Here is a 12,843-nt window from a genome sequence, read left to right as displayed (position 1 = left end):
GAAAAGTATGATTGTCATGCCTCAGCACCATCCATTGTATTTTCTTAGGGAAATTGTTTTGGAAAAAAAATTAAAAAAAAATAAATATAGGTATTATTTTATAAATCTTGAAAAAGAATAGAAAAAGTAATAAGAATTCAAAATTTGATTCTAAGAGTAGAGTGATGTATAAATACAGCAACAAGCCAAGAACCTGTTGGATAAGGAAATAATATATACATATATATATGATGATGATGCATGGTGATCCAGGAACCAGGATGACATATACTAGTAACATATAATTAAGAACTGTAAGTAGTTGTGCAAAGCAAAGGATGCCGGCTGTTTCCAACGTGTCTTGAGATCAACATTGAAACTGGGTGGTCCATTTCAGGATTTTTCAGATTATCCTCAGAAAGTGCAATTGCTGACCCAAGAACCTGCTGTCTCCTGCTCCGACTCTTGCCCGGTCCCTCTTGTTTTCTCCATTATTGTCGGCCATTTTACCTGTCTCCATCTCCATCCATGCAATATCAGGAATTTTGTTTTTGTTCTTCCACGTTATAAAAAAAAAAAAAAAAAATCGAGCTAGATTTAATTCGAAACAAATTCAGGATCATTTTCGAAAATGATTGAACTCCAAGACAACATACAATTGCAAACTATAATGTGGTGAGACTGTTTGAAAACGAGCATAATGTTGTTTCTTTTTCCAAATGATTCCCCTTTCTTCTTTAAGTGGTGGAACCAATCTAACCAAGCCAATACATCCACTTTAGGCTATTGCATGACTCGTACGTATATATATAAATAATGACTAAGGCCATATTTTGATAAATTGGAAAAAAAGATTCGAAGCCAAAAAGTTAACAATTCTATATCAAATAGCATCAGTTAATTTAAAGAAAAAAACAAAAACCCTTATCCAATAGATGAATATGAGATGTAATTATGATGGTAAAATTACTGTTTGTCTATTTTTTACTATTTTACTATTTTTTAAATTAGAGTTGATTAATTATTAAAAAAAAAACTCTAACCTTATTGGATTTTTGTTTTTACCTTTAATAATTATTAGAAATAATTAATATTATTACTAATGGTAGGTAATAAATAAGCACAGACTTCTTACTATAATTTAAACGTAAGTTTATTTATGAAAAGAAAAAAGGCCAATAATGTGGATTAGTAATGAGTATACCTAATGCAAGATTGTTTAGAACAATTGCTTTGTGATATTTCTTTGTTGCAATGATAATTCATTGTCCCCTCTCAAAAAGAACGAGAGACAGACCTAATTCGAAAGTAAATAAGGTTTATGAAAGTGGTAACTACAAAGGCATGCACGGACGCCTTCTATGCGTCAATAATTTGCATTATCTTAAATATGTCACTCGGAAGGACAGAAATAGTATTAAAAAAAAAAAAAAAAAGGAAGGGATCATTCAATTATATTTATTGTGTAGATAACATTTGTATATCTCTTGCCTAACATTTTCGGATAGTTATAAGATGGTCAAGATTTTGGAATTCTGAAAATGTGTCCCTGTCACACCTAATGTTGAATTCTAAAATTATTTTAATTTGAATTTATAGTTTATCTATATTGAGTTGTACTCTGTCCATGCTACATATGAGTGTGACATGTTTAATATGCCTAAATTAAAATGGAATCATAAGTGGTCAAATCAGAATGTGAAACATACTAACACTCACACCATGGGTGATTATGTTTTAATTGGTATTAATGTATTCAAATAAGGGTAGTTATCAAATAAATTCTGAATTTTATATTTTTTAATAATTCTATTTAATTATCTCAATATTTGAAAATAAGTATTCATATTTTTAATTTCTTTTTAAAAATACTCTTAAAAGATAGTTTTTGTAATTTTATAATAAAAATAGTATGACAAATTAAATATACTTACTAGAAGATACAGTAAAATACTAAATCTAATAATATATAGGTATTAAAGGCCTTATATATATGTATTATACTTTTTACATTTAATTGTATCAAATTTTTATTGATTTATAATTTTTTTTGTCAATCTATGACACTATCTTTCTCATTGTGTAAAAATTATTATTATAAAATAATTAGATAAAACTATAAAATTTAGGACTTTTATTAATAATTAGATCATTCGAATATTAATCTAAATTTTGAAACATCAAGTGGAGGCTGTTGGGTTTCCTAAGAAAAAAAGGAGTTTGAATTCAAATTGCTTTTTTATTTTATTATTATTAATAGATTTATGAAAATATAACAGATAAGATTATACCAATTAATTTCATATAAATAAAATTGTGAACCCATAAACGATGACGTTTTCCTCGCATGTGCAAGATTGATGCACTAATCCTAAAGCCTGTCTTGTATTATATTATATACACGCTAACATGCAAACCCACGTGCGTGCTTTTTATAATTTCTAATCTAATAATATAAAATGTAGACCATGCAACCGCATTCTTTAATTATTTTTATTTTCTCAGACTTTCTATACATAACATATTTCATGCAAGCATATTCTATAATTATTTTATTTTTTTATCAAGATGAAACTCTTATAGGAGAAGAGCGAGGTACAGCTTGTGGAATATGGTTCGGAGGCTATAATGCAAAAGTTCTCATTATGCAAAATATTGGACATGACAAATGGAACAATTTTCCTTTGTACTTATTTCACAATGCCTGATACATTATATTTCCATCAGGAACCAAACTTCAAAAGAAATCAAAATCAAAAAACTTGGGCGATAACTCTTTTTGTTCACGCATGATTGATGGAAGGCAGCTTGTTTCCCTCTTCTTCATACATAGTGGAGCTTCAAAAGAAAAAGAAAAAAAAAAGAAAAGAAAAAACAGGATAAGAAATCAAACCCTTCATTATACTAGGTTTCAACCATCTTTCATTTTTGCCATAACTAGTTATGTAGTGGAATTATGTCTTTTCATGGCTTCAGAACTATTACATATTTGCATGGCCGGCCCCTATCCATTGGGACCTCTTTCTATGTGTAAATGCCATTTGTTTCTCTCCCAAACTACTTGAAAAGTTAAAAGGAAAAACACTCACCATGTTTCCCTCTCTTTTTAGAAAGAAAGAACGAGAGGATAGGCCTTCCTCATATTAACTAACAAGTTGGATCAAGTGCTTATATGCTTATAGAGAGTGTAAACCAACCAATTATATAGGCCATCATCCAAGTAACCTTAGCAGCAAGTAGACATGTATAACAGAAATTATTTGATTTCTCATTGACTACCTTAGCTAAAATTATTTTATGTCTTTGATAAATCTGGCAATTATCAATTGTTAAATCTTTTCAAACAGAGAGAGCCTATGGCCATATAAAGTAACTTGATTAACTTCCTTATTTTGCAATAGACATAACATGACAACATGTTGTAAGAAGATGAAATAATAATTGGAGCAAAGCACATGGTTTGTAGCAGAAGGAAAGGGTTACTGCTGAATTACATCATGTGTGAAAACCTTGTTAAGAGGCTACAAAACCTAGGCACCTTTTTAAAAAAACAAACAATATTATTGTTCTCAAAGAAAAACAAGAAATTATCATAGGACGCCAAGAAAGCCATATAAACAGGCGCTTTATTTACAAACCAGCATGGCCCCCATGTTAGCCATGTCTCATTGATCATAATATCCATTGACAAACCTTTTCCTTCCATTCCCCAACATATTGGACCCTTTTCTTTCTTCTTCTTCTTATTCTCCTTTTTTTTTTTTTTTTTGCTCTCTAATTCTTCGATTTCTTTTTTCAAATTTTTTTCAGAATTCCATCACAGCCAAAACTAACTCATTATTTCTTTGAATTTAATTGTACTACAGATAAACTAAACAAAATTCTTGGTGGTCTATGAAAACAACATCTACCGACTAGGAGCAATTGAATAGCACCAGAAATGGAATGAGTTGCCTATAGTGAATAACAGACGTGTGTGACTTCCACGATTGACATTAAATCGTAATGCTAAGCTAGGTAATTCTTCAGACTTCCATTACTGTTTTCCACGCTACAGCTATTGCTGTTAGGTTCAGCTATTCCACTTGCTCTTAATTACTACTAGAGGGACAAGATAGATAGAAAAGAAACCAAGTCAACTTTTCTACACACTCGTGCTGGTTTCGGGTAATAATCTCATAACTACACAATCAAAACCAATCCAAAACAGTTAACTATGTAAGTAAAAAGTCCAATATAATAATGGCAAGGACTTTACAGAACAATATAATTAACTAAAAAGACCATATGCTCCAAGTCAAGAAAATAGTTGAACTACTGCTTCATAATAAGTAAAAAATCAGTTAAATAATTATGTGTGCCTGCAGAAAAATTAGCTACTGAGGAAATTACATTCAACTTTCTTGATAAACGTCGAAGACTCTTTTTACACATATAAATAGTATAACCTTTTGATTTTTTGACATTCCAATCAATCTCAGTAGTCTTATTATATATGATTTGAAGTTACGTAATATATTGCTATAGTTGCGTATTTATGGCTGCCATCAGTACTGACACGAGCATCAAGCTTCACCGTCCCACCAAAGCCAGGCGGCCGACTGTTTTTTACCCGCGTCTAAATGGGAAAAATCATGAAGAGACAAAGAAAGATTCTTCTTTTTGTTTTTTTTTTTCCTTACCAAGAAATGTTTGAACTTTGAATTGATTAATGTTGTATTCCAAACTAGAGAGGCGAATTAGATATTGCGTAAGGAAGTTGTTCACTTCGAAAGTGTAATGACTACTGATTTGCGAATAGCGTGGGAAAATTTTGAGGTTGTGATTCGCTGAAGTTGACAAGTACAAATTTATTTTTGGTTCAGTTGGTCAATGTTATGCTTTTCTTTGGTTAATATTAGGGGAAAAAAGGACAAGATGAACGTGGAGTCCATATTATGAATATAATTGCCAAGTGATTAATAAGGTTAATTAAAATGTCTAAAACCTTGACTACTAAATATGTTTCTATTTAAAAATATGTTTAGCATTCATTATACGAAATATCCCTTTCCCAAATGGTAAAATCTTCAAAATCGTACGTTTCATGCTTACTGCCTAATTAAGTTGAGCAATCTATCATTTCTTATTCTTGTATGATCATGTTGTTGTTGGAGATTGAGAATCAGCAACATAAGATGAGAATGGATTATCCATATTTTAAGTCCAAATATGTGAGGTTATTAGAGATATAAAATTATTTTTGTGACCACCTAATAGTTTAAAATTTTGTAGCAAAATAACTCTACTAAAATTTATGTAGAAGCAATTTTCTTTCACGTATCAACTAATCTTATTTGGCCATTCTATGAATTTATGTATTCGCATGTAAAGCAAGAGATAAAAAAAATTAATTTTTTGTAGCATTAATTAGTTTATTTTTATTTTTATTTTTATTTTTGTACGAAATGATGTGATTCGGCAATATTTCGAAGTGGTTTTCCTTTAATTAATCAATTAAACCAACTGACTTTGTCGGGCCATTTCTATGGACTTGTAAGGGGTTAATCCTTAATCATATATAGAGTTGGAAAAATAATATCCGATTATGGTTTCAGCTAGAAACTAATCATTTATCATCATTAACCTTGAACATCAACTACAGGGTTTCCACTACGCCTTTGGCTTGGCAGTCATTTCCCGTTGGCTAAATTTGCAATTGTGCTAAGACCTTATTCTGAGTTAGAGCACTATTCTTTTTGAACTTAAATGGAGTTAACTGTAATAAGCTAAATAATGTGAAATGAAACGAAATATAACAGATACATTAAATACGAATAATAAGTAAATCTGCACAATAAATTTTCGCACATTAACAGCACCATCACAAGCATAAAGGGATCCCCGACAGACCTGACTATTTAGGGCCTAACAAAAGCATGGAAATGGAAAAGAAAAAGAAAATACCTAGGCTTGTCTCAGTGGCACTAAGACAGAAACTTAAAAAAGTCCTAGGTCCCTTTATAAATTGTCTGACCATTGCCTGCTGTTCCTATGAAAACTACACAATCGGGTTTACTCAAGTCAAAGATGTTTGTTGTGGCAATTTGATTACTCTCAGTTTGTAACAATAAGGCAGAGAAACAAAATGGGCAAGGCAGGCCATCCATGTATCCTGTCTTATCCTTGTCCAGTCTATATGGTCAAATGATTTTCTGTGTCAATGTTGATTCAAATAAGTAACTTGGAAATGGCCTGTTTTCCCTGTTTTGCAATCAGTTTTCCTGCAGCAGCACCTGCAGATGTAGCTTATTGTCCACCATTTTCATGTGTGATTAATTTCTATGTTATGCGTGGACGTGCCTCAGGATACTTATACATATATATATATAATATATCGGTAACTCTCCTTGGAAGGGAAGAGGGAACATAGTTTTGTGAATCTAACATGAAAGTGACGCTGCTTTCTTTTTTAGAGTGTGGGACAGTTCATGAAAAAGGTCAAATGTGAAAACGAGAAACAGATACGGGGAGGGCAGAGATCTTAAACACCTACAAGACAGATGACTACATCTCAGAGACAGGTGATGTATAGAGTGTATATATATGCCATTAGATTCTTTTTTAAATTAATATCTTAATATTTTAATTGATGTAATTTGAAATATCGGTAAAATAAGATGCTTTAAATAACCTAACATCTAACAATACATTATAGAGATTAAATATTAAAATTTGTTTACAATATATATCCAGTTTATTAGCAGATGCTAAATAACTGATATAAATGCTTATATGGAAAAGTGGATCTGGTTACAAGTTTCTCTACTGGACATGCGTTTTCTTTTCTTTAGGGAAAAAATAAATTCATTCACTAATATGTACAGAACTGTTTTTGGTTCCTAAATATCATGTCTAGAAAAGCTTATACCTTTCTTTGTTCCAGCTTATGATTGATTTCATAACAACTATTAAACTTCAGTTGAAATGAGAATGTTATTCATCTTAGATACTGAATTGCCCGGAAATGACATTTAGCTAAATCAAAATATTATCTTAATCAGCCAAACCAGAAAACCATGCATTCCCTTCCAATCTGTATTGGACCTATGAATATGATTACCAGTTGAGGATTTTCAAGCCTGATAAATAGCCTTGGACAGACCCATTGATAATGCAATGCTGCTCCTGCGAGATCATCCGGGACTGGAATTGTGTACACCATAAGCAACCATCTTTTTTTACCTTTTCAGGTGTGAATGAATGCAATATTGAGTATTCAAAAATTCATCAAATAATACAACTTAACCTCAATGGCTAAAACCTCTTTTCAGGTCGCGACAGTCAATGGACTGTGAAAGCCTAATTTGAGCTAAGGAGATTTATCCATGTCTGCTTCCGAAATTAACAGTGCAAGTGCACTCATCTTGGGTTGGCATAAAGGACGACAATAATAATTAGAACAGATTTTCTATAAAGAATTTAAATTACTTGATCCAGATAGAAGCAAAAGGAATTCTGGTTTGACTATAAAATAAGCTTCAGCAAAAATTTGAAGAAATTCGTAGAGAAATCAATTGTATGCCTTGAGGTGGAAAATTTGGCAACCAGGGTTATATGAGTTCTTTGCTGCAGCCTGCTCAAATTTCTTAAAAGCAGCTTCATTTTCTTCTAAGCTCGTCTGGATAAAGTATCGCGCCCACCAAGATGAGCTCCTCAATTTGGCCTGTAGAATTTTAAGCAGAAAAAAAAATAAAATTATAGCATGTCAGAGAATATAAGTTTCACTGATATGGAAATTCATAATAAATAATTTGGCAGCAAGTCAGAGCACATAAATTTCATCGATATGGAAATTCATAATGGATAATTTGCATTTAGCAGCAACTCCGGATGAAGGAAGGTATGAGATCAGCATGAACAGGAATCAAATTCTAGATATCAACTATTATATTTCTTATCTCCACTTCTTCTCAGTGCAATGCATATATGAAATTCCTACATTTATTTGGATGAAATGCAACAGAATTTGCTTATTTGGATTTCGTGAATATTTAATTCAAATACCAAATCTTCAATTCATATATTCTAAAACATGCATAGAGACAGTTCTCAATGGATGACCAAATTCAACTAGCGTGGGAAAGTTCAACTACTTTTGAGAGCACAGGACTTCAAATTCAGAGCAAGAGATAATAAATGCCACCAAAACTCTATATGACTGTCAGCAACTAAGAGTATGGAATGTTCTTTTCCACCGCATCCAGCGCTAGATAACAAATAAAACAAGAAGCCAAGCTATACATATTAGAAGAGCATTGATATCCTTTTATCAGCAAATTACTTGCGTCAATTGGTCATTTAAAACACTTCTCCCCGCAGGGGTTAACCTAAATTGGCTAGAGGTAAAGTAGTAAGGAAAAGCTCAGTAGCATCATAAAATAGTAAAAAATGGGACTGTATTGAGTGAAATTGAAGAACATGAACCATGTAAAATGAGAATCGATACTTGGCTGATATGAGTTGAGTTAGTTTATAGTAATCCATTTGGAACTTCCTGCAGAGGCTCGGATGAAAGAGACAGCAGCATAACTCAAGTAAAAGTAAAACAATTAAGCATTGATATAGAAACCATGGTCAAGTCACTCACCGCTCTTCCAAATTTGGACAATTCTGCACCTTTTGCTCTGTTCTGACCTGGAAAGCCTGCAAGCATAAAACAAAAAATCAGGAATCATTTTAAAATATATTTCATTTAATAGCTGCTGCTATATTCTGTATATGTATTTGTACCAGTGAAAGGTACAATTGAAGGAAGTGATATTAATTTGTGTATCCAGCAAGACGGAAGGGCCAATATGATCAGTAAATCCAACATTTAAGCAAGACCCAGAGAGGTTGCCCATAAAATATCTATAATTCTCAACTTCATTGCAACAAGGCAGATGCCTTGTAACTTGAAGAGAAGATTAAATGTTAACAAGTAATATATTAGCACCAGAAAAATGGTAATGACAGGTAAAAGCTAACTTCCAGAACAGGGCATGATTTTCTCGAAGAACTAGAAAATGATGATTGACAGCCACACAGATTGTGGCCTTCCAATTTATGCATAGAATGTACATCAAACCAAAAGAAGTGAAGTGTAAGGAAAATTATATTATAAATAATGAAGAGAGAGCCTTGGCAAAAATAAATAAATAAATGAATTTATATATATATAACAATGTTAATAAGGATTATCACATACAAACACTAAATAAGATTACATCTTTCAGATTAATATTGGTATTAACATTTTCTGTAAAACATCCTTTCATACCATTTTGCAATATCAAAAGAGTTTGGTCATGCAGCATAGACCATTAGATAAATGATCAGACTCGAGCGCTAGAAACAAACAGGAAAAGAAGGTCAAATGGAAATAATTTGAGTTGAAGATCTCCGAAAATGAAAAGACTCGTCTAACCGATTTTTGAACTAACGGCTGGTTCAGGTGCAAGATATTTTCATAAAAGCGTTTACCATAAAAAGTCTATATTTGTCCTGCAAGCATGTATTTCATCCCATTCCTTTGTATCACATAATCAGATCGTACTCAATGATTGGAAGAAACGGTGGGTGCAGTGGCTAATCTTGCAGGTAGGACACTAAAATGGTACAAAGTTGTTGGCTGATGTGCTCTTACAAAAAATAGAGACCAAAAAAACCTGAATGGCAAAAGCTCAAGTAATTTGAAAGCATGATTCAACAAACAAAAGATTTTGAGCAAGGTGACATGGAAGATAGAGACAGTAGACAGTTCTTTTACCTGTAAATATTACAAGACCCTCAGTTGATACTCTAGCCAAATCTGGAAGGGTTTTGTTGAGGTATCTTGGAGTCAAGTAATCCAAGGCATCTGATACAATTACAAGAGAAAATGACTTTTGCCTGTATGGAAGAGGAAATTTTATATCAGCAACACGTATAATGCCTTTCCGCACTAGCGCTCGGCAATGACTGTCAACGTCCTCAATATCATATGGTTCCACACCCCAGGCTTCAGTCTCCTCTTCTTTCCGCAATTGAGAAATTACTGAACAAGTATCAGGACCAACATGCAAGACTTTATGCATACTGTCACCATAGGCCTTCTTCAAAACTGGAATTGCTCGTTGAACCTCTACTGTGCATGAAAAATCTCCTGCATGCACAGACAAATTATATGTTAAAATAAAATGATAAACGATTCAATATTCTCTGGAAAAAATTCACAATCACAGTCTTAAAGTTCAGGTCAGAATGGACATGGTTAATCTCTCACAAAACAGCAGATGATGTGAGCTGCTTAATAGAAAAAGTATGCAACTGAAATTCACATCACCACACTTTCATCTGAAACTATTTTAGTTGCGTTTTTCTAAAGATATGTAAAAAGCTAATACTTCTAGCATCATTTCTTCATAAATGTGGAATCAGAACCCTTATTAAATACAAAGTTTCAAATATTAAAATTTGGACTTCTGCTTTGAATGAATAAAATGCTTTTCAAAAAAGAAAACAAAAAGGTTTAGGCTATTGCATATGTAGCTAATACCAAATACATGACATAACACTGTAAACTCATTTATTGGCGAAGAAAGGTACTGAGAGATAGCAATTATGAAATTGAAGATATAAAATGCAAGATTCTGGAGGCTATACCTTCAATCCTACTAAAAGCTCCTATCTTGCCACCATATCCACCTATGACATGAAGACAAAGACAGAGTTAAGTCAAAGCATAGCCAACTCATTTAACCTTCAACAGATTGTCAAGACATGAAATGTACAATTGCAATAGGATAAAGCATGACAACTTAGTAACTGTACAGCCAGAATTATAACTGCCAAAATGAGTTTTCACATAGGTCTACATAGCAAGTGTCTAGATGATCAATGGGCATCTTTGTAAGAAATAAGGATATTTTCCATGTGGCCTTGTTTGAAATAAATCATGTTCAGAGATTCAATTTACTAAAGGTCGTGCAAGATCTGTGTTGAGAAATAATGCAGATAAAGAAAACAGTGAACACAAGATTTAACAAGGTTTCGGCAATGAGCTAAATCCTTCCTAATATATATGAGCCATACACATCATGTCACCTTGGCATGATTAATTTCTCTCTTTTTCTTTTTAAGTTGAAACAACTGAATCTAACATACTATGAGGTAAGGAATTGATTAAATAAGAAATTCAATGGAACTGAATTCTTGCATCTGTAAGTTCCCCAACCACGCTTTAGAAAATATGGATTAGGAAAGCTACCTTAACCTATTCTAACTATAATTCTATATTCATTTATTGAAAGTTACTCCTCTTTAGCATGTGTTGTAGTCAAAACTGCATTCTTCAAGAAAATAATTGTTATAACTCGAGAGTACCAGACCTGAGCTCCTGTATACATAGCCGAAAATAAGAAGAGCTCCCTGAAAAGTTCCACAAAATAGAAAAATGACAAATCCGTCTCATTCCCAATGCAACACATTCTAACAAAAGGAAAAGAAGAAAAAAAAAAAAAAAAACTCCTAATTAATAAAAGTTACCACGACAAAAATAAGAATTGGAAAATAAGGAGCAGAGCGTGAGTTTGAATTGAATCCTCCGCTATCTCCATATCTCCGTGAATGATTTCCCGTCCTTCTCGACATTGCTGTTATTTATCTTCTTAAAAGGAAAAACCGTTTGATTTGCCTAGAATTGCACTAGTACTATGCTGTTCCAAAAACAATCAATCATTAATCATAATAAGTTCAGATCAGAAGAATTGAAGTTATAATGACAATGAGATAAGCCAGAAAGTGAGGATTTGTTTTTAGAATTTGTTGTACCTCGTCATGCTTTTTGACACCTGAAATATCAAATCTTAGATCTAGTTTCTTTTCTTTGTTGATTATTTGTGTTATTTTTGCTTCTTGTTCTTTGAACGTGATTCAATGTTGTTGAAAAAAAAAAAAAAAAAAAAAGTGTGGAAACGGGTTAATAGATATGGCGCGTTCTTGTCGGTCGTGACAGTATTCAACGGTTCTTGATTGAATTTTCTTTTTTTTTCCTGGTTTTTGTTTTTAACTTTTATTTTAACATGGCAAGTGATCGAGAGTTCATGGAATTTTTAAAGTACCTGCAAAGTTAATGATCAGCCCGGCCCAGTTTTCTAATATTCTTGGGGCGTGTTTTTGAGCCCAACGTTTAAACATTTATTGGGCTTGTTTCTTTTTCAATTCTAAACAACCCTGGCTATTACCATCAAATTAGGCGACATGTCGTTTAGTTGGACCACACAAGTCATAAGGAGGGACTTTTGGAGCATGATCATTGCCCTTGAAGGCTTAAGTCACTAATCAGGTATTTGAGTTCCTGATTTAACTCTTTTTGTATGAGAGACCCAATACTCTAGAATCAAACACATTCTTACATATTTTTTAGTAAAGCACTTATTATTTACAGGCCAATCTCATAAAAGAGCATATTATATTTGAAAAATAAAAAATGCATCCCAGATGGAATACCAATATAAAACTGCGACGATAGCATAGACTGAGTTAGTTTTACTCGAGTTGCGTGGCATTGAATGGGTTAATCATACATTTTGTAGTGTCACCAACATTGCCAGTAACAACTCAAGAACCAGCATATTACTGCTAGTTATGACTTATGAGTGAAGGCACGAGTGAACCGTGATCTTGAGATGGTGGGATTTTCTAGTGCGATAGGGTAAAGAGATGTACCGTCTGACATGGGTTTGGCAGGTCAGTAATGTTAGCATAAATCAGACCACCAATAAAATAAAACAGACAGCTCACTCTATAATATATAACCATCCTTTCGTACTACAATTACAGGGACCTTGAAATTGATAGCCT

General features: G+C 32.7%; 1 protein-coding gene across 2 annotated transcripts; it reads right to left on the bottom strand.

Annotated features, from left to right (window-relative positions):
• Positions 1-7,412: 7,412 nt before the first annotated feature.
• On the bottom strand, positions 7,413-12,219 carry LOC8265241 (probable pectin methylesterase CGR3). 2 transcript variants are annotated; one of them, XM_025157861.2, is made up of 7 exons: positions 11,812-12,219; positions 11,527-11,691; positions 11,370-11,409; positions 10,645-10,686; positions 9,770-10,144; positions 8,609-8,664; positions 7,413-7,684 (listed from the first exon to the last, which is right to left on the bottom strand). In XM_025157861.2, the coding sequence occupies exons 2-7, from the start codon at positions 11,629-11,631 to the stop codon at positions 7,532-7,534; spliced, it is 771 nt and encodes a 256-aa protein (XP_025013629.1). In that variant the 5' UTR covers positions 11,632-11,691; positions 11,812-12,219; the 3' UTR covers positions 7,413-7,531. The 2 variants fall into 2 exon arrangements, with proteins under 2 accessions (XP_025013629.1, XP_002510039.1); XM_002509993.4 differs by having other exon boundaries at positions 11,527-11,696; positions 11,812-12,212.
• Positions 12,220-12,843: the final 624 nt, after the last annotated feature.

Source organism: Ricinus communis, chromosome 2, assembly GCF_019578655.1.
Source record: "Ricinus communis isolate WT05 ecotype wild-type chromosome 2, ASM1957865v1, whole genome shotgun sequence".
Lineage (NCBI taxonomy): Eukaryota > Viridiplantae > Streptophyta > Magnoliopsida > Malpighiales > Euphorbiaceae > Ricinus > Ricinus communis.
Note: the sequence above shows the minus strand (reverse complement) of the source record. Positions and strands in the feature narration are given on the sequence as shown.

Coding starts and splice junctions, on each gene's coding strand:
- LOC8265241 (XM_025157861.2), bottom strand. CDS start 11,631: ATGTCGAGAAGGACGGGAAATCATTCACGGAGATATGGAGATAGCGGA. Junction 10,687..11,369: donor CTATGTATACAGGAGCTCAG/GTCTGGTACTCT, acceptor TTCATGTCATAG/GTGGATATGGTGGCAAGATA. Junction 8,665..9,769: donor GGGTCTTGTAATATTTACAG/GTAAAAGAACTG, acceptor TTATGCTTGCAG/GCTTTCCAGGTCAGAACAGA.